The sequence below is a fragment of the Besnoitia besnoiti genome, chromosome VIII (genome assembly GCF_002563875.1).
Source record: "Besnoitia besnoiti strain Bb-Ger1 chromosome VIII, whole genome shotgun sequence".
NCBI lineage: Eukaryota > Apicomplexa > Conoidasida > Eucoccidiorida > Sarcocystidae > Besnoitia > Besnoitia besnoiti.
In genome coordinates, this window is record NC_042363.1 from 2,036,800 (window position 1) to 2,056,985 (window position 20,186).

General features: G+C 57.9%; 3 protein-coding genes across 3 annotated transcripts; 1 reads left to right on the plus strand and 2 right to left on the minus strand.

Annotated features, from left to right (window-relative positions):
* Positions 1-649: 649 nt before the first annotated feature.
* Positions 650-2,922, minus strand: BESB_084070 (actin like protein ALP2a; the record flags this gene model as incomplete). The annotated part of the gene is made up of 3 exons (XM_029366757.1): positions 650-870; positions 1,045-1,243; positions 1,669-2,922. 3 exons carry the CDS (start codon positions 2,920-2,922, stop codon positions 650-652), a joined length of 1,674 nt encoding a protein of 557 aa, XP_029217217.1.
* A 2,980-nt stretch (positions 2,923-5,902) lies between these two features.
* On the minus strand, positions 5,903-9,053 carry BESB_084080 (putative myosin heavy chain; the record flags this gene model as incomplete). Its single annotated transcript, XM_029366758.1, has 8 exons — positions 5,903-5,953; positions 6,459-6,501; positions 6,792-6,877; positions 7,233-7,282; positions 7,565-7,628; positions 7,918-7,962; positions 8,302-8,418; positions 8,880-9,053. 8 exons carry the CDS (start codon positions 9,051-9,053, stop codon positions 5,903-5,905), a joined length of 630 nt encoding a protein of 209 aa, XP_029217218.1.
* Positions 9,054-10,510: 1,457 nt separating this feature from the next.
* Positions 10,511-17,928, plus strand: BESB_084090 (uncharacterized protein; the record flags this gene model as incomplete). The annotated part of the gene is made up of 15 exons (XM_029366759.1): positions 10,511-10,755; positions 11,341-11,428; positions 11,864-12,726; positions 13,178-13,238; positions 13,614-13,650; positions 14,020-14,109; positions 14,514-14,599; positions 14,941-15,029; positions 15,164-15,219; positions 15,661-15,713; positions 16,035-16,091; positions 16,354-16,414; positions 16,975-17,117; positions 17,438-17,512; positions 17,824-17,928. 15 exons carry the CDS (start codon positions 10,511-10,513, stop codon positions 17,926-17,928), a joined length of 2,109 nt encoding a protein of 702 aa, XP_029217219.1.
* Between the last annotated feature and the right edge of the window lie 2,258 nt (positions 17,929-20,186).

Sequence of the window (20,186 nt, forward strand, 5' to 3'; positions counted from 1 at the left end):
CAGTTGCATGCAAACTCGCAGGCCGGCAAAGACCAAGAGAGCACACAGAGACGCGACGCGCCGCGAACGAAGGCAAGACTCAGAATCTGCACATCGAATCTCCTCTCGCTTAAGCTGAACCCCTGCGAGAGGAAGATCTGAATTGCCACCCGCCACTGCGGCCTGCGCCATATCACACACTTCTGAAACACGTTTTCTCCCTCGAGAAAGCAAACGGCGCGTTTCGGTGCACGCGACGCCCGCCTACACACGCGCAAGCATAGCAGCGCGCATCCATGAATACAGTCGCGTAGAGATTTTCCGGTGTATACAGGAAAGAATGAGTGTTTCTGCGCGCATCCATAGATAGAAATGTCTGGAGATATTCAGGTATACACCGGAAAGAATGAATCAAGAGTCCAGCAGTCTGATGCCTCCACACGGCGCACGCATGTGCACATAACTCTCGCATATGCACGAATCATAGATACATATATATATATATATGCTTCATGTCGATGCCTACACACAGGCTCTGCGCACGTCTAGACGACACAGACACCTGCATGCACACGAATAGATATATGTACATATATGGATATATGTATGTATGTGCTTCGTGGGCGCTTTTGGAACGCGTGCGAGGGGAGATCTTTGCCATCTCGCTGGTTTAGTAGCATTTTCGTTCCACGATGGAGGCGCCATGCTCATCGTATTCTTCGCGGCTGCACCAGAGAGACTGGAAGGCGCTCATCGAGGCGAGGATGCTACCGCCGATCCACGAGGAGATGCGGCGCTCAAAAAGCGAAGGCAGCGCGAGGAGTCTCCACTTAAGTCCCATCGTAATCGACGCGTCGCGCGTCAGCTCGCGACTGAGCCGCTCGTAGAGCCCTACAAACCAAAACGCAACGCACTTGCGAGAGCACATGCGCCCGAAAGAGAGAGAAACAGTAGACAAGCACCTGCAGAGGAGCGCGGAGTAGCCTCCTGAAGGCCGCGCCCTCGGCGTCGACAGCCCGTTGCTGTCGACGGTTTTCTCTACTTTTCTGGGATTCATCGATTTACCTGGAATGCCCGAGCAGCCGCCGGCGAGAACAATGCCGTTGAAAACGTCCTTCCGCGCCTCGGCCTCCACGCGGCTGGCGACCGCGTGAATCTCCTCGGTGATGCCGCGGAAGGCCTCCACTGCAGGCTCGCAAACCCACGCTTCCTCCTCAGCGAGCGGCTGCAGGATCGCCTGCGGATGAAAAAGAACTTCTGGGATCTGAACGCACGACACGCACGCGCACATGCACACACAGCTCGATGAGATAGAAAAAAAACTGCAGGCGCATAGGACGCAAAAAACCTTTCAAGCAACGCGCCTCGGTGCACGGAGGCTCATAGACCTACACAGAACCCCGCAGTGACGCACAAGTCCGCACTCCTCCAAATAGTTATGTGTGTATATATATGCATGTTTGTATACGTACAAGTATGCAGGTGCATAAATAAATAGAAATGATTACATATATATTCATAAAGATACGTGCGGATGTGTGCACAGAAACGAAGCGCGGCACTGTTTTGCGGAGAAGAGGCAAAAGATGCCGTCTTCTTCCACGGCGCCGCGCGTGTTTCGCTCTCGCGTTCGTTAGGTCTAGAATTTCGAGCGCCGCGGCCTCGTTGAGCATGCGCTGCCGCACTCACCGTGTTGCTGAGCTCGTCGCCTTGCAGGCGCGTCCCATCGGGCAGTTCGAGGGCGTTTTGAGAGCCAAGCAGCGCGACGGAGGCGCCGTGGAGGCTGCGCACGTTGCCCCCGGGCGCGGGCAGCATCGCGAGCCAGCGCGACGGGGCGAAGGCCTTCTCACGCGCGGGCGCCGGCAGGGCGAGGGGCCGCAGGGGACACTTCTGTGGGGCTTTTTCGGGCGCGAGACCCGGGCCCCCCGTCGCAGCCGCGGGCTTGGGCTCCGCCGCGGTCGGCGCCTCGCCGAGGAAAAGACTGCAGAAGGTCTCGCGCATGTGGCGCAGCGCGGCCGCTTGACTCTGGTAAAGGAAGCTTTCTTCCACGCCTTCCCAGTCTAGCAGCTCGCGCCGGCGCGCCTGCGCCCGCGCTTTGGCGCCGGCGTCGGCGCCGACCGCCGCGCTGGAGGCGGCGTGGGGGCGGGTGGAGCCCAGCAGTGGCGCGGAGGCGGAGGCGCCTCCCCCTCCCCCCCCGGCGCCAGCCCCGTACTTCTTGTGCGTCGCGAAGAGCGGAAGCAGAGGCAGGTTGTGGCGCGTCAGCGCGCAGCTGAAGACGCGATCGAGGAAGTCGCCCGCAACAGGCCACTCGCCTGCCTCGCGGTGCAGGCAGAAGCCCTCAACAACGGGCGCGATGGAGAGCGAGGACGCGCCGACGTCGACGACGAGTCCGCCGCTGCGCCCGACCGCGAAACACGCCAGCATCGCCCGCGGCGCGAGGTAAAGCGCGGGCACGTCGAGCTTCTCGAAGGCCAACTCTACCATCTTCTCTCGGAGTGCACGACAGTGCAGATTCGGCTCAGAGAGCAGCACCGGGAAGTCCCGCAGACTCTCGCCCGCAGCGCCGAAGTCGTCAGGCGCGCAGAAGTCGCCCGCCGGTGCGCAGGCCGCAGGCGAGGGCGAGAGACAGCACGATATGGAGGAACGCAGAATGCACTCGAATGCGTCCTCGTGGAGCGAGTAGGAAGGCAGCAGCGACGCCGGAGATGACGAGGGAGAAGGGGAGAGCGAGGAGGCAGACGGGAAGGTGGGATAGAGGCACGGCTCGACGGCGAGGTGGCGACGCTTCTCGCTGAACGACAGCGGAAAGCGCAGCTCCTTCGAGGAGGCGGAGATGCCGACGAAGGACGGATGAAACTGCCATGGGCAGTCGTCGCCCGCGTAGCCCACGCGCGTCGCGAGCGAGCCGACGTCGACTACGAAGGCCGGAATGGGCACCTCCATCGTGAGAAACGAGAACGACACGAAGCGAGACGCGCGCCGGGCCCGACTGCACACTTAGCGCGCTACAGTCTATATAAATATATATATATATAAATATGTGTATATTACTAAGTATGTGTGCGTATCTGTGTGTATCGTGGGGGAGGGAGGCCGCGGCTCAAGGCGGGACGCTGGCGGATTTGCGCTCATGCCGTTGTCTCAGACATCTTCTCGCGCGGGTGAAGAGAGTAGAGGCGGGTAGGGTGTGCACAACGCGCTGTACCGGCCTATTCCAGCGCACAAGTGACTGCAAAGCGAGAAGAGAAACGAAACACAGGCGCAGAGGCAACACGTGGGCAGCCGACCATAAGGAAAGGCAGAGAGACGCGGCGAGGCAGGCGCCAATCTTCAGCCGTGGATGCGGAGGAGAGGCAGCGGACACTCTGTTAACAATGCGCAGAGGCAAACGAAAACGGGACGGGACGGGGAAGGAATCAGATCTCAGGGCTCGCGCGAAGAAATTTGACGGAAAACGAGATGCTTCAAACTTTACAAGGGAGACGAGAAAAGAAAAGGGAACGTGGTGTTGGCGAGGACGGGGCAAAGGACAGAAGACAACACGCCAGGCACGCTCTCTCATAAATCTCGCGACGTCCTCTGCAGGCCTCGGGGGACAAAAGAAAGAGGAGCGGAGGAAACGCAGACATCCTCCGCGGTTCGTCGCTTCTCTCTGTCTCTCTCGGAGTCGGGGCACGCGGCCAAGGCGAACTCAGCAGAAAGAGTCAACTCATGCGCCCGTGAGGGAAGAAGAAAAATAAGGCATGTCAGGTGTACATACACTCCATTTTAGGGTCCCCTGCGCCACTTTCTGTCGCAAGATCGGCTTCCCTTTCTCTCCTGTGAGAAGCCAGCGAGCGAGAAACGCGTTCTTTTTTCTAGAGGAAAACTGCATGCACGCTGACCCTCCACATACAAGATCGACGACGCAGCTTTTCGAGGAGTCGCACGATGTTCCTCCCGGTGTCGCATTTCTTCAGCCCTTGCTCCCTCTGTTGGCCTGCGGGTTTCTATCTCTCAAGAGGCCGGCAGGACAGAACTTCTTTCCTGTGCGGATCCCCCGAGGAAGTCTCGCACCGTCGGCTCGCACCCCGACAGGCTGTCTCGACGCCTCCTGCCTACAGTGCGATCCTTGTCGTCTCTCGTTGCCGCTCTCAGTCCAATCTTCCGCTATTTTTTATCAGGCACCGAATTCTTCGAGTCATCTGTCTCCTCAGCAGGCAGATTTCTCTTGCTATGGCCATCTCTGTAGCCTCTGCTGCTATAGCTGTCCATGCTCACTCTGTATTGCGATTCTTGATGTCGGTAGCTTGTTTGAAACCTATCCTGCGAGCTTCACTATGCCGTTTTTCTCTTCCACTAGTTTCAGGCCAAGCGCGGCTACGCATGCAGGTCACAGAACACCACTGAAAAGCACCGAGGGACACGCTGACAAGCGCCGGCGGGATGACGGCCCGCTCTTTGAAGAGAGAAAGGATATCGCGGCCATCTAGGATTTCTTGCCTTTCTAGTAGCATATCGATACGCGTACAGGTATATATATATATATATATATATGAATAGATAGATATGTGAAATGCACACGACGCGCGATACTGGCAGCCGTTTGAACGCCTCTCGACCTCGCTACACAGGTCTCCACATGTGTATCTTAGAAGAGAGTAGAACCCCAGTCACGCGCACTGCAATACCTGTCGTCACACACAATGAAAATCGACATCCGCCAGCATCCGTGCATGCATCTGGCGGGCCCTCGAGTCAAGCGGCTTCGTGACCAAGCAGAGTCGAGACCGTGGCGGACTCGAAGAGCTGTCGCTCATGCGCCAGTGTAGAGCCGATTCGGTGAGAGACACTTCGAGACGTCTTCAAATGCACAGACTCGGGAGCTCTCATCGCTAGGGTTTAGGGTTTGAATGCCGAACTACGGCCCTGTCTCACGCTTTGGCTGTGTTGTGCGGCGCGGTGCCTCCACTCTGTCGCTTCGCCTGCGTCCTCAGCCTTTACTCACTCGCAAGTTGAGCGTTCTCTCCTCTTGATGGACGACTCGCTTCATGCCACGGCTTCCCTCGATTTCGAGTTTTCGCGGCGAGTTTGCGCGAGAGTCTCTCCCCCTCCACGCAGCACGGCTCCCACGCTGCGCCCCGCGCCTCAGTTCGAGTCTTTTTTTCTCTGCAGGCGTGACATGCCACGGGAGACTGCGACAGAAGCGCCTTCGCTGAAAGGCGAGACCCAGGCAATGCACACCACCATGCCTACCTACCAATATAAATATATATACATATATAAATATATATATATATATATATATGTGGAAAGCGTCTTGCGAACGCCTTGCGTTCTTTACGGGAAAGCGGAAGACGCAGTTTTCTTCGCCGCGAGTTCTCCGCTCGGGCTCTGCGAGGGTCGCGCAGGCGCAGCACAGCACATAGTGCGTGAGGGCGCTCAGAGGGAAGCAATCGCCGCTTGGTTTTTTTTAAATGAATTACTTCCGCCGAAGCGCGATATACCGACCGCATTGCACGCGCGATCGGCGGAGCTGACGCTGCCTCGAGGGCCTTCGGTTTCCTGCAGCAGCGGAGACGCGCGCAGACACTCTTGCCTCCGCACACGGCAAACAAATGGAAAATACAGCAAAAACGATACGCACACAACCAAACACACACACACAGCAAATAGAAATACACATATATGCGCGCATTTGTGCATATCGCACTTCGAACCAACACATATACATGTACCCATAAATACATATATAAACACACAAATATATAAAAATAAATATATATAAATATAAATATATGTAAATATATTTATGGACGTGTATAGCATGTGTGTCCAGCGAGTCGCGGTGGAGGTGGGGTCGAGGCGTCATTGAGAGAGAATCGCAATCCGCGGGCGGCGTGACATGACGCTCAAAGGAGTTGGCTTTCAGTCTGCTCGTTCTTTATTTGCCCTCAAGCAGGTCGAGAAGGACCGAGCGCCGCTCGAAGAGAGCCTGAAGCCGCGCGGGACAGACAACAGACGCAGAAAAAATGCTACGCTTTCCTGCACATCTTCGCAACCTCCCCCTTACAAAGCAGGCGTGAAGAGCAGAGGATCATAGCGCGGTCATGCATTGGTGCTGTCCCTTTATAAGTATGCCAAGAAGGATATCAGACGACCAGGATTATCTTCGTTATATTCATCCCATTGCTCAATGGGGTCTATACCATCACAAGCTATCGTCTTGATCTGCAAATGCAGTTGACATTTTGCGATGAAAAGCACAAAAAAAATTAGATCTCTTAGAGACAGACGCGCCCCTCCACTCTGCGCGCGGAAAGTCTGCGGCAGCCGCCTGCGCTGGAGAGGACGTGCCTTTTGCGCGGCAACTCGAGACGCCCTCAGTGAGCGGCGTCTGCGCCGCTTCCGCCTGTTTTCCGCTTGCTCAGTGCGAGAAAACAAACCAAGTTAACCCTGAAAGCGCCCCTTTTGCCTCGCAAAGCGACGGCGCCGCATACCTTCGCGCGGATGTCCTGCAGATTCTGCCGAATCAAGCTGTTCCTGAGGAGGCACCACACGCAAGCAAAGAAAAACTTCAGCCCACTGTCTTTCGAACAATTCTAGTCGTCTGCCTTTCTTCTACAAAAGAGTCAACACAGCCAGAGGCAAGCCCTAGAGAACGCGCCGCACCGACGTTGTGAACGCGCGCGGAGCTCTCCGTGGAGACACGGTTGGTGGCGACTTTTGTGCAGTGTGAACCGAATTTTGGTTTCCTAGAGGAACGAATTCAACGCGGACGCGCCCCGGGTTCGCGCTGAATGAATCTCCCAGGAACTCCAATTTTTGCTCACTCGAGTGCAGCGGCCTGCTGCTGCATCAGACCCTTGCGGCAGGCGTCGAAGCTGCTGAACGCGTTCAGGCAGGTCGACGTGCGAACCTAAAAAAACGGAAAAGTTGCAAAAATAATCTGGCACATAAAAAACAGCTGGCACGACAGAGAGCGACACGCGAACGCGAGCAACCACCTCTGCATAAAAAACGTATATCGATAAAGACGCGTTCACCGTTGACATTCTTTTCCGCGCACGTAAGTCCCTCTCTCGTCTCTCTGTGTCTCGACATGTGCGCAAATCCGCCGGTGACTGCGGCCGTGTGGCGCGTTGCTCTGTCGCCTTTCTGCTTCATCAGCCCCGCTGCAAACTGGCAGAAGAGCTTTCGTAGTTCCGCTTGCGCATCTCCTCCGCCTCGAAACCCCCACTCCGCGAGGAAGCGGCCTTCATGTCAAAACTCACGTTCTGCGTCTCGCTGATCGTGTCGCGCAGGCAGCGCAGGTACGCGGTGCCTGCAAACGCAGACTCACCACCACACTCGACGTCTCTTTGGCCTTTTCAAGCAGAGAAATCTCGGCAAGGCGCGCACAGATACCTCCTCGGAAACACATTCTGCGCCTCTGTGCCCAGCCGCGCCAACGTGTATGTGTTTCTGTCTCTGATCATGCCTCATGGAGAGGGCGTTTGAGAACAACAGTCTAACGCCCCGTTACACCATATAGATCGCATGCCCTCTGGTGCCTTGGGATCGAGATAACGGGACGGAGGGGGGGGGATGGAGAAGGTGAACTCACCAGGAATGCGGCACGGGTTCTCGAGGTCTGCAGCCTGCCTGAAGATGCGCGTGTACATGTCCACCTGACAAGAAAACGCGCCGCAGCACAGAGTGTCGAAGTGGAGACATGGAGCGCCCGGTGCAGCGACGCATGCAGCCTCACGTGAGAAGCTCCACGGCGCAACAGAGAAACAAAAAACCAGAAAGACGAAAAATGCGCATGCCGGGGCGGCGAACGCACGCGGTGAAAGGCGCAGGACACGCTCCGACTCACTCTGCATCAAGCACTCCAGGCAAAAAGAAAAAGCGTTCACGAATTAACAAATGCGGTAAACAATTCGCCTCGTCCACGCCGCTCCTGCCCTGTCCTACCTTCATTTCGCGGGCGTCGATGCTCAGCGAGTCCTCCAAGTCCGGCTGAAAAAAAGCCAGCAAATGATGCTAGAGCGCGAGCTTTCAAATTGAGAAGGCGGTTTCACCCGTCGCGCCTCTTTGCAGATGCATCGACGTATTTTAAACTCAATTTTCGGGGTCGCAAGTCCGTGCGTTTGGACGTAGCTTCCAGACAGACTCCCGCGTCAACGCGGCGGGAAAATAAAAATGACACTACCTTCACGCATTCACCAACCCCGCGCGAGCCCAGAAGACAACGGAGGCCCATAGCACCGCAAGATTCCCGAATCACTACGTATTCAGATTACGAATTGGACGTTGAACGTTTCCCTTCAAGAGAGCAGAGAGCTCTCTGCAGCTGACCTTGCCGTTGACGAGCTCAGTCCACATGACGCGCTCGCCGTCGGAAATCTGCGCGTTGTTGATCGAGAACCCGACAAAGTTGTGGTGGCGGAAGAGGTTGAACATGCCGATGTTGCGCTGCAGAAAAAACCAAAAGGAAAGCGAACCACGGATGAAGGCATGCACGAGCGCTCCAGGCCCGAAGGAGGCGGGAGCCTCCAATTTCACGCGATTTTCCAGAATTTTCCCCCTTTTTCAATTTTTCCCTGTTCGCACACGCCCTCTCACGGTCTGTGTGTCTCTGGCGGGAGGCCTCTTCTTGAAATGTCTTCCGAAGTGCGCAGAAGGACCTATTCGAAACACTACAGAATCTGTGCAGCGATTGCAAACATCACCGCATTGCTCCTATTTACAAGATCCTGCCCCCGTTCCTTCGCGCGCGTTTCGCTGTTGGCGCTCTGCGAGACACTCTCACGCGCCAGGCCGCACTCGGACTACGACGGTGCAGTCAAAGGCCACGCCCACGCAGCTGTGCTTTCTTTACGTCTCCCCTCCCCCCCCCTGCCACCCCACCCCTCTCTGGCTAGTGAGGCGCGTACATCTCTGAGGATCTTTCTGGTCGTCCACCAGTCCTTCAACTCGCGTTCGATACTCTGCAGCTCAATCTGCAAGTTCTCGCCCTTGGCTTGGGAGCTGCTGAGCAACTCCGCGGGCGCGGCCGTGAAGGAGAGCACGACGTTCGCGGACGGCGGGTGCGGAAGCGCGGGAGCCATGGTGAAAAGCACAAGGAAACTGAGAGACAACTGCCGCGGGAGGCGCGAAACTGGAGGCGGAACCGAGCCGCGGAGAAGCGAAAGCGGAGGAGACACTGGAGCGACCGCACACGAAAGGGCGACGTGCGCGGCTGAGACGGGAGAATCCTTCGAGAGGGTTGAGCCGGGGAAGAGGCCGGAGAGCGGGAAGACCGCAGCGAGAAAGACGAGGCGACGGAGAGAGACTCGAGTCGAAATCGAGGACAAGAAACAGACGCGCGGGCAAAGCCAACAAACCTGCAGCACGTGTCTGGATCGTGTGTTCCGGCCGCAGCCGAGGTGCGGATTGTCTGCGAGGGACTGAAGCGCACGACAGCCGCCGCACACAGCGAGGGAACGAGACGAAGAGTGAAGGAACGCGAGGAGAAAACCCAGAAGACTCTCCAAGGATACGAGGAAGTGCTCGCGTCTCCGCGCAGGTGGCTGACTTTCCCTGGCGCATGCAGCATCCGCGGCGCCCGCCGCAGCGGTTCGCTCGCCGGCCGCCTCAGCAGAGGCTCGGGGCTGCGCGGAGACGGAGAGCCGAGAGAAGCGGACGGCCAGAAATCAGACGAAAATGCCGAGAGCTGGAGGGCCGAGATGTTCGCTTTTGTGGACGAAGGCCGAAGAAGTGCTGTTTTTAGTCGTTCTCGGGACTTGAGACCGACACACCGGCGGAGACGGAACTCCGGGGGCGGGGCCTCTCACAGCGCGACAAGTCGCGCGGGGGTGAGGCGCAGCCAAAGTTCCTTCGCCTTTTGTGCGAGTCGCCCGAAGCGCGTGCGCAAAGAGGGCCTCTAACACTCGAGAGCAGCGGACACGGGTCTGCTGCCAGTCTGCTGCCAGTCTGCTGCGAGGCGAGAAGGGATTACGAGCCATTTTTTCTGAAAATCGCAGCGCGAAAGGCGCCACGCCTGCCAACAGACGCACTCTGTGTGTCGTTCTCCGGTGTGAATACAGGTGGAGTCCCCGGTAGCTTCCCGCCTCCTCCTCTCGCGTAGAAGCGCAGAGAAGTTGCACTCCGTACCACATCTGCAACGGCGCGTAAACGTGTCGTTCTTTCGCTATTGTTTTGTTTTTCCCTCTCCCTCGCTCGTTCCGCGGCTTCTCGGGGTCGCTCCAGTCTGCCTTGCCTTGTCTTCCGGCGTGCCCGCCTCGCCTCTGTTCCCCAAATCGTCGGCCGTCTCCGTTCTGTTTCGCCAGTCGCCTTTCGTTTTCCTTGGCTCGTTCTCGCTCCTTCTGCGCCTCGCCGCCGTCTCTTCGTTCGGCTTCGCCGTCCTCTCTCGCGGAGCTGCAGTCTGTTGCTGCCTTCTTCACTCCCTCGCAGGGTTTACGGCCGACCTCGCTTCGGTCTCAGAACTGCCGCCGTCGCTCTCTCGCGGCCCCTGGGCGCGTTCTAGGCCGCTTTCTTCTCTGTTTCCCACTGCGGCACTCCGGCGATGGGTCAGGAACCGGAGGGCTGCGTGCAGGTCGACGAGGAGACGCTGTTTGCGTCGTTCTCGCTCCCGCTGACGCTGCAGGCGGACGAACGCAGAGAGGCGAATGGCCTCCGGCACGGAGACTTCCTGCGCTACCGACGCTATTGCACCGCGCGCCTCGATCGCCTGCGCGCGAGCTTGGACCTCCGACAGGGACGTCACCGCTACCAGGCCAAAAAACTCCCCCTGATCATCCGCGATGAACGGTGAGACATGCACGCGCCCGCGCAGAAAAGGCACTGGCGCCGCTCGCTTGCAAGGGTTTGAGAGCTGCGAGAGGGGAGAACGGGGAGCGGAGAAACCCCGGCAGCGCGGGCGACGCTAGACTTCCGGCAGAGGCTTGAAGGCTTCACGGTCGGCGGAATGCCGCAGAGGACGAGGAGAGGGCGAGGCTGAGACGGCGCGGCTGGCCTGCGAGCGTCGCGGCGGACAGGGAGACGCGCTTCGGCGGAGGCGCACCTCGAAGCACTTCGTTCTCGGTTCGACGTCTGGCTGGGCAAGCGGGAAGGGAGAGAGAAGAAGAGATCAACAGGAGAGTGAGAGCCTCGCGTGTCGGGCAGGGGGAAGAAAGACTAAGAGAAGAGTCGGGGAAGCGAGTCTCTGAGGCGGGAACAAGACGGGGTTGCAGGTTTTCAGTCCCGTCCCTGAGGCGTTTTCCGTGGCTTTCGACAACCGCGAGTCTCGTCTTCGCTGGCGATCCGCCTTGCAGTGTCACTACACCGAAACCGCCTCCCACCCTCCCACGCCCGCGTTCACTTTCGGAATTGTGCGCGTGTTTGTGGTTTTTTCAGAGTCCTCCTCCTTGTCCAGGCGCAGGCAGAGCGCGCTTGGAGCTACGGCATGCAGCTGAAAGGCGAAAACGCTGCTGCCGCTGTATCGGTGAGTGAACGATAGATCCATACTTTTCCTTGTTTTTTCTCAGTTGGGTAGCTGCTGCTAACGCATGCGTCGGGGGGCGTTATCTTCTCGCGTCTTCTGAACTCAGCCTATTTAACGCAAAAAGAGTGTTTCTGAGTAGCCAGTTGCCTGCTTGAACAGCTTGTTTGGAAATGCAGGACAAAGGAGAACTCTGAGATCGAGCGGAAATCGAGAGCACGCCGCCTATGATGAGACAGCAGACACCATCGATCGTCTTTTTTTCCACATCCCTGTCGCGCGTCTTCACGTCGCTGCGGGGCCTCTGGCAGTCGTGCGCACCTTCGCTTTTTGTCCTTTCAGCGAGCGTCGTCTCACGGTTATTCATTCTCTGTCTCTGGCCTGTCTCTTGTGAGCCGCGTGGGTGTCTGTCTGCCACTTGCGCGCGGTGTGTTTCAGAATCCGCGTGTGCGGGCGCACGCGATTCGTCGTCTGTCGAAGGCGCTGTTACACGCGGAGTTGCTGGAGGCGCTGTGCAACAGTCAGACGCCTGCGCTCTTTGCGCCTCCGCTCCCCTGCGCAGAGAAGTCAGGCAAGGCGTGCGCGGCTGCGAAGAAGGAGGGCGACGCTGCGCCGGCGAATAAGAAGGAAGAGATTCGGCACGGTCTGCTGGCGCGGCCGCACGCGCTGACGCAGGAGGAGATCGCGAGTTACTTCGCCTCGCTGCCCTGTGAGCTAGTGCCACTCTGCGACGAGAAAACCAAGATCGAGGCGCGCGCGTACCGCCTGAGCATGCGCGCGGCGCTGCTGCAGGAACAGGAGCGCTGGGATCAGGCCGCAGAGACGCTTCAGGAGCTGCAGCAGGCCTATGCGCACCTGAAGCGCGTCTCCTCCACGCAGGACAAAGAACAAGCTCTCTTCAAAAAACTCCTCAACGAGGTCGAGCCTCAACTCCGCCTCTGCGCCTTCCACGCCGGCGGCGTCGCCTCCTTCGCGCGAGCGGCGGCCGCAGCCTCAGTCTCAGCCTCTGGCGGCGGCGGCGCAGCTGCTGCAGCCGCAGGCGGCGGGGCGTGGATGGCGCGCGCAGCGAAGGCCGCGCGGAGCGAGGGGCCTTCTCTCGCAGTCTGGCGCGGCGAAGAGATCTGCGTGAGCGCGGATCGGCCGCGCGCAGGCATCCTCGGCGCGACGGCGCTGCTGGAGAGCACTCACTTCCTCAGCAACGCAGAAGTCGAGGCGCTCGCAAAGGGCGGAAAACCCGCCGCCGACGTCGAGGACAAACTGCAGAAACTCTCGCCCGACGACGAGGATCGACTCGTCGCAAAGTAAGGAAATCGACGCGAGGGAGAGGCGGAGAAGATGAAGAATGCAACGCGTGCAAGCAAGGCGGCTCACAGCGTCCACGCCGGCGGACCGCTTTCTGTCCGCTGCTGCAGCGCCTTCTGTATTGGTGCAAATATTTGTGTATCGGCATGTGTGGCTATACATGCAGACATAGATTTAGATAGGTAGATAGATAGATGTTGATGAACAGATATAGATAGATCATTGGATTTGTGTAGATAGGTAGGTAGCTAGATATAGATAGATAAACAGACATATGTAAATAGGTAAAAACTCATAGATAGTTGTAGATAAACGTAGATACGTAGATAGATAGACATTGACAGAAAGTCAGTTAAACACATAGCTATAGGATAGGCGGTGACGTGCGCGTGGCCTTCGTGGGGAGAGTATTGAAAACGAATTTGTAAGATTTTTTTTCTCTTTGTTCAGGTACGGAGAGCTGAGCAATCGTTTCCGCCTCTGTGTCGACTTGATCCACGCGGAAATGCTGGTAAGAAAAAGGACGCCTCATGCGGTGTAAACAGAGGAACCGATCGTTTTAGAGTGCCCCTGCTGAGGCCGCAGCCCAGAGAAAGAACGTGGAAAAGAGGGCAGGCAAGCTCAACCTGAAAAGGAAAAGTTGAGAGGCACTTGAGCCGGATTCGCGTCCGCTCTCCGTTTTTCGTTTGCTTTCCAAGATAAGGCTACGGAGGCATGTATAAAGTATATGCGTGGGTGCCTGCTGCCTCGCAGACGCGTTTTTGCGGCGTTTTTGATATCTACCTGTTTTCATGGAACTCGTGTTTCGTGCGTGCAAGAGAGAACAAGAGCGGTCACTTTTGTCGCTGCGCCGGTGTGTGTGTGTTTTTTTTTTTTTTTCCCGCAGAGGCAGCCGGACGCGCCCTCGTGGCTCGTTGCGGAAGGTGAGCAGCAAGGCGCGCCTGTCTGCAAAAAACCTTGCGTCAAGTCTCGCCAACGGCGGCCTTCTAGCGAAGGCGCGGTTTCTTCTTGCACGTTTTCCTTTTCACAGGTGCCACGCCTGCGAGGGAGGGAGGCTCATGCCGAGTTGCACATCAGTGCATATATACATTCATATTTGAATACATATTTATACATCTATTTATCTATATTCATCGATATATATACACGTATTTATTCGTATGTATGTGTATATCTTGGCGTAGTATTCGTGTGTATTTTGCTTTGGATGTGTGAGTGAGTGGGCAGCTTTTACGTGCTTTCTAGCGTGAAGATGTGGCCTCGGAGTGTGCTGGGGTTGCTTGCGTTTCCAGGTTTTTGTCTCGACGTCTCGCGCTGCTTGGAAGTCGAGCGCGACGTCCTGTTGCTCCTTCGCTTCTTCTTTGGGCTGCGGCGAAGCAACGGTCAGGCTCGAGAAGAGACCTGCGGCCGCACACGAGAGACCGGAGGAAAGAAGGCGTTTTTGAAAAATCAACGCAGTTCTCCGCAGAGAGATAGGCAACGCGACCGGCGTGCGGAAGAGAGCCCCGCATGCAAACTCGTTTTAATCTCACCGCGCGCCTCGTAGAGGTGAAATCGCGCCACGGATTGCCATCGTCAGCAGCTGATGAACTTTGGAGCTCAGGGCACTGCGGCGGCGCCTTGCAGCCTACCTCTCTGCGTCCGTGCCTCGGTTCTCTCTCTCACGTTTTCCTCTGCACACAGGCGCGTCCGCCGTTCAAATGGGCTCGCCTTTTGTCCGTTTTTAGGTTTCCTGGCAAGCGCGTGTGCCCCGCTGGTGTGCATTTTTTTTCCCTTTTTTTTTCAGAAAAGTCTCAGACCGCGGGGGGCTCGCGGCGCGCGCACGCCTCCCGAGGCGACGTCGGCGCCCGCTACGCGTCGCTGCTGCAGCAGGTGAGGCGGACGCGGAATTCGAGTGAAATGTGCCTGTTAAACGATCAATCTCGTCAACTCGGTTGCTGATGTGCTGCGGGAGCAGGCCCGATTTACTGCCAGCTTAAACTGATTGCTTTGTGTTTCACGCATACGTCAGGTACATATCTATTCATCGCCCCCCCGCTTCTCGCCGGCCCCCGGTGCTTTATATATATTATATATGTGTATGTATGTAAATATGCCTGTATGCTGTTATGTGTGTATGCAGAAGTATACAAATATATATGTGTATGTATCGGTAGGTGTGCGTGCATGTATGTGAAGGGAGATCCTGTGTCTGCGTGTGCTTCTCTCTTCAGGGCGTGGGGAAGATGATGGAAGAAGAGAATCTCGACGAGGCGCGGCGGCAGCGCATGCAACAGTGGACGCGATCGGCCAAGGACAGCAGGTGGGCAGGAGTCTCAGCCGGCGCGTCTGAATTGCTGCGTCGCTCTGTCTCTCACATGCGCCGCCTAGGGTTCCTGCCCGAGTGGGATTCTGAGCCTGGTTTCCTTCTTGTTTTGGGGGTGTTTTTCGCTTCAGGGCGCTCTGTCTCGCCGTCTTTGACGCCTCAATAGGAAAGGTTGCGGAGGCATACGGTGAGCTCAGCGTTTCAAGGATTTTAGTTTCTGCGGTCGCTTGGCGCGGCAAAGGAGGACGCGCCGCGCGGGGCTCAAGCCGGGAGCCCTCCCGACTTGCCGCGAGCGCTTTTCTGCGCGCGCCAGCGACCGCTGATGCATGCGGGAGACGCGCTCTGAGCAAAGGAACGCGTGTTGATTCGAGGGGATGAATAACTCGCAGAGGACGGCAGTCTTTAATTCGGTGGCGGGCTCAAGAAGCAGCTCGAAGCGCGAAGAGGCAGAGGGGGCTGTCGCAAGATGGAGTCGAAACGGAGACTAGAGGACAAGCTGCCGACATTTCTGGCGCATCTCAGGATTTCCCGCGACTCTGCTTTCGTGTCTTCACGTGGCACAGCGGCGGACGTACTCCGAGGCGCGTCGCCTGAGAGTGTCTCATTCTCTCGTGTTTTCTGTCTGCAGTGCTTTCCGCGGCCGTCGCTTCGCGGACCAAGCCTTTGGCGCCTCATTCTCAGGTGAGCGGAGAAAGCGAGGAATCGACGCGGAAGAAACTGTCTATAGGAGGACACGCACGCGATACACTCTGTACATGTGTATGTGTGTCTGTGGACATACGCTCACACTTTTGCGTACACGTTCGTTTGTGCATTCATTTCTATTGTCTAAATAAATGTATACGTGCTTTTCTTGTGTAGAAGGCTGTTTCGAGGGGGGAGGGTCACCCCAGAGGCGCAGCCGCGCAGAAATGCGCGGCTGCGCCTCTGTGAGAATCTTGAGTTGTTCGTTGCGACTTTGCCTCGCGAACTCGGGATTTTTGGTTGTGTGCGTGGCGTCAGCTCGCGTCGCTGGACGACCCTCAGGGCCGCCTCGACGTTTTCTTCGTTGCACTCGAGGTAAGGTCAGAGTTAGGGTTTGCAGGCGAACGCGAAATGTGCAAAGGCAGACTATCGACGCCAAGAGAAATCAACTGCGAACAAGAAACCGTGTCTGCGTGTTGCATGTTGTGTGTGCGAGCTTCACTTACGCGCGAGTTCGGCTCTTTCCGGGTGGCGGTGTCGCGGCGTGCGCAGTTTCACGAATCTCCGAGGCGCGGAGAAAGCGCAGGACTAAACGTGCACTTTCGGTCGAGCGTCTCCGTTTGCGGTGTACGTACAGCGGGTCGTGGCGCAGCTTGCGCATCGCTTCGAGGCGCGTTATCTCGCGGCGCTCGTCAGGGGTAAGTCGCCTGCCAGGTCGTTTTTCGTGGGAAAGGTCAGTTCAGCTGGCGCTTCGCGCAGTCTCTTGTCTTATCGCCCTCAGGCGTTTCCCGCGGGACGCGCTGAGTGGTCGGCATCAGACTCGGAGCGAAATAACCGAGCGGCAGACACCACAGTGCTGGCTGCGCTCGCGGCCAGGCGGCTGGAGTTCTGTAGGTCGTCGCGAAAACGGAGAGAAAAGAAGTGACGCTACTGGAGTGCTGTGTCTGCGTTGATGCGTTCGCATGCGCTGCCGCATGAGACAGACAGAGTCGGCGATTTTTCGTATCCTGTGCGCCTGCGTGGCCGTCTCCACTGTCAGTCTCCTGCTCTCGATCTATGCCAATTCAAGGGTTCGCCTTTAACTCTTTTTCTCGGTGCCGGCAGGTCTCACTTCCACTCAGGCTGGCGCAGATTTTTGGATCTGTCGGCTGCATGCAAGGGTGTGTGTCGGCCGTTTGCGCCACGGCGGATAGATGTCCGGCGTTGAGGGGCGCCGCGAGAGGCCGGTTGAGCGCCTGTGTCGTGTGTGTGTCTGCAGAAGACCTGAAGGCGTCGGGCGCCGAGACAGTGGAGACGGCCTCCGCGCTCGCGGTGCCTGCGTTCCCTGTAGCTACGCTGCGCAGAGAGAAGGTCGCAGACGCCCAGACGGCATCTGCGAAGAAGCTGAGCGCGCACAGCGAGGTGAGGCGGCGCTTTGCCTCCAGGCAAAATGAAGACGCACGTCACGTCGCACACACACATAAAGATGACGAGAGGGGCATGCAGTTTCGAGGTAGCTGGGTGGGGGAAGGAGACAAGGACGGGGGGGCATAGAGGGGGAGGGTAGGTCCCGTGGACGCAGCTCAGAGGGAGGCCGTGACCACAAAAAGGCCAGAGATCGGCGCCAGGGGCGGATAGGGCGAGGCGAAGGCGCGAGGTGGAAGGTTGCACGCGGTGCGCACAGGGAGGCGCGCTCGTGAGCCTGCAGAGATCCTTTTTATTCTCTCTCCTTTGCCATTCAGATGATCGCTGCGGCGACGCACTACGTCTTGCCTCGACTGGAGCCTGTGCCCTGCAAACCGCTGTTGTTTGACCTGGTAAGGCGCCGCGAAAAGGGGGGCGGGGGTGGGGAGACCTGCGAGGGGGGTTGTGTCTTTCGTTTTCTCGCAGCTGGCGTGCGTCTCTCGGGAAAGATCGCGGCCTCAGGCGTCGGTTTGCACTGCTGCGTTCATTTGATAGAGGGTTTTTAGTTTCCATCACACCGGGGAACTTGTGGGATGAAGCGTGTCTCGCCTCGCGCAGGGCGTGGAGTACGCCTCTCGCGCTCTCTACCAGCAGCGTCTCAGCAGTGGGTGCAAACGGGCGTCGCATGCATTTTCTCCGTACGGCTGTGCGTGTTTTGTCGCAGGCGATCACGGCGTATGGTCCCCCCGATCTGAAGGCGCGGAGTGAAGGCACCGGCAGCAAGCGCGCAGCTCTGCGCGGCTTCGTGAAGTCCCTGTTTGGCAGGTAGAAGTGCGAGCCCCCCCCCCCCCCCTCCCCTCCGGCGAACAGCTTCCAGTGCGTCCCCGTGAAGCAGCTCGAGACGGAGTTTTCAACTCACGCTGAGGACCGAACACCGCACCGCGCAGAAAAGGAGGCGCGCGACAGCCCGGGCGGCGCCATAAAGGAAGCGTGGATGGGAGGCGACGCGGGCGCCAGCTCGAGACGCACCACGCGGCGCGGGCAGACGCTCAAGGAGACAGATAGAGGGGGACGTGTTGCAAGCAACCGAGGCACAACTTGGATACGAAGAAAGGAAACTGAGAGAAAGGCGAAGATAGAGACGGCACTCGACGCTGGTGGGTTGGGGCAACGCGCGCGAGAGAGCTCGCTGTCTCCGCGAGCGATGAGCCCAACCAGGAGGGAGGCACGCAACCCAGTAGTCCTGCGCGTCCCCTAGGCTGTCAAGAGGGTGGCAGACGACCTGCATGCGTCGCGTATCCGACTCCTCTCGCCCCAAGCTAGCGGACATAAGAGTGGTGTCTTCTGTCTCGTCTCGTTGCGGAGTGCGTCTCCGTCGTTCTGTCTGCGCCCGTCGTTTCTCTCGCCTTTTTGCTGCCGACTGTCGACATGCGTTGGCTTTCGTTCTCCCTTTGAGGGAACTCCGAGATTGCGTGTAGTTTCCGTCCTGAGGCTTTCTGAGTAACGCCGCAGATCCTTCTGGCTTAATGCACAAAGTCTGATCACTTCCTTAATCCACGTTTGAAAGGATTTACACGTTTCACGGACACCGGTGCGACTCGGCAAACTGCGCCCTCGCGGCCTGTATGTAGAGTGTTTCAAGCTTGGAACGCGCGTTTCCGCCGTTAGCAGCGTGTCTAATCTGTAGCCGGCATATGCAAGATAAGGTGTGTTTGACGCGAGTTCGCATGCGGCAGAGCTTCTTCACGCATTTCGATCCTCGCGGCGCACCCCCCATCTCTTACGCAGGCCGCTAGCACAACGCATCTTTTGTTCTCTGCACTCTACTTTCCGCCTCACGTCGATCTATGCGCTGCCATTGCTTGTTTATCTTACTGTTTACTTCCGCTGCAGTTGCGGGTCCCGCGGGTACATTCGGCTCATCTTCTTGAGACCGGGAAAGATTTGGTGAGGGTCGCTAGGTCGCCGTTTTTGGATGAACGGCGCGTGCGCCGGGTGTAGGGCATCCGTCCTGAACGCCAAGTGCGCACTGAGACCTCCCGCCTATACTCAATCCTGAGCGAGTCGCCACGCTGCGCATTCACCATGACACAATCACGAGGTTTACGAACCGCCGCGAGCGGTGTGGGGTTGGGCGTGCGGGAGGAGTACCGGTCAGCCAGTCGATTCCCAAGAGAGAAGGTCGCTCGTGCCTCAGAGATACCTCCACGGCTAGGCGCCAGCACCCATGTAGGTCTGTTCCGCAGCAAATTATTCACCAGCACAAGTGTATCCACTTCAAAGACTTGGCTGGTGCAAGTGTTGAACGTTTCACGCCGGCGTCACCATACCCGCGCCCAGGCCCCGTTTCGAGTAGGGCGGACATTTCAGCCAGGCATCCTCGCACCTATACAAAGGCAGTTCCACGGCATTGGCCTTACGCAAGCGCTATTGCTTTATGCGAAAGCAGAAGACACGTGTATCTGGCTCGACTGGCCGTGCAACTTTACCCGCTTCGCTGCGCACGTCTTGGCTTCGGCGTCGTCTGTGGATTGCCTCAGCTCCTCTTCACCGGAAAGTCAGGGGGACGCTGTGAAGCCAGATCACCCGCTGCCCGAGGACCAGAAAACCCCAAAGAGGCACAGAGGAACACATGCATTCACTGGTCGACGCTTTTCTGGAGTCCTCAAGGTCCACAGGAATGCCTCGACAGTCATGCAGACGCCGCATTCGTGGCCTGTGTGGCGACCGCCGTGATTTCAAAGTCGGGTTTAATTGTACCACAGATACAAGCGAATGACGTACCACAACCGCTCAGACCGACGCCGCTGCCGGCCTCCCTACAGAGCGCCTGCGCCGATGCTCGGCTGCCGCCTCATTCACGGCCTGATGGCCGCCGCAGTTCGTTCCACGTGGCTACAATCTGTATGCCGGCATGCGCTACGCTAGTTCTCTCGCAGCGTCCGCAGGGCGCCGCACCAACTCAATGCGGGCAAAGCGACGCTTGCGTCAGCTCGCCATCCGTTCCAGCGTGACTGGGGCGGCGGCCGAGCAGCGGCGCCGGCGCTCTATGGGAAGGCCGGCAGCGGCGTCGGTCTGAGCGGTTGT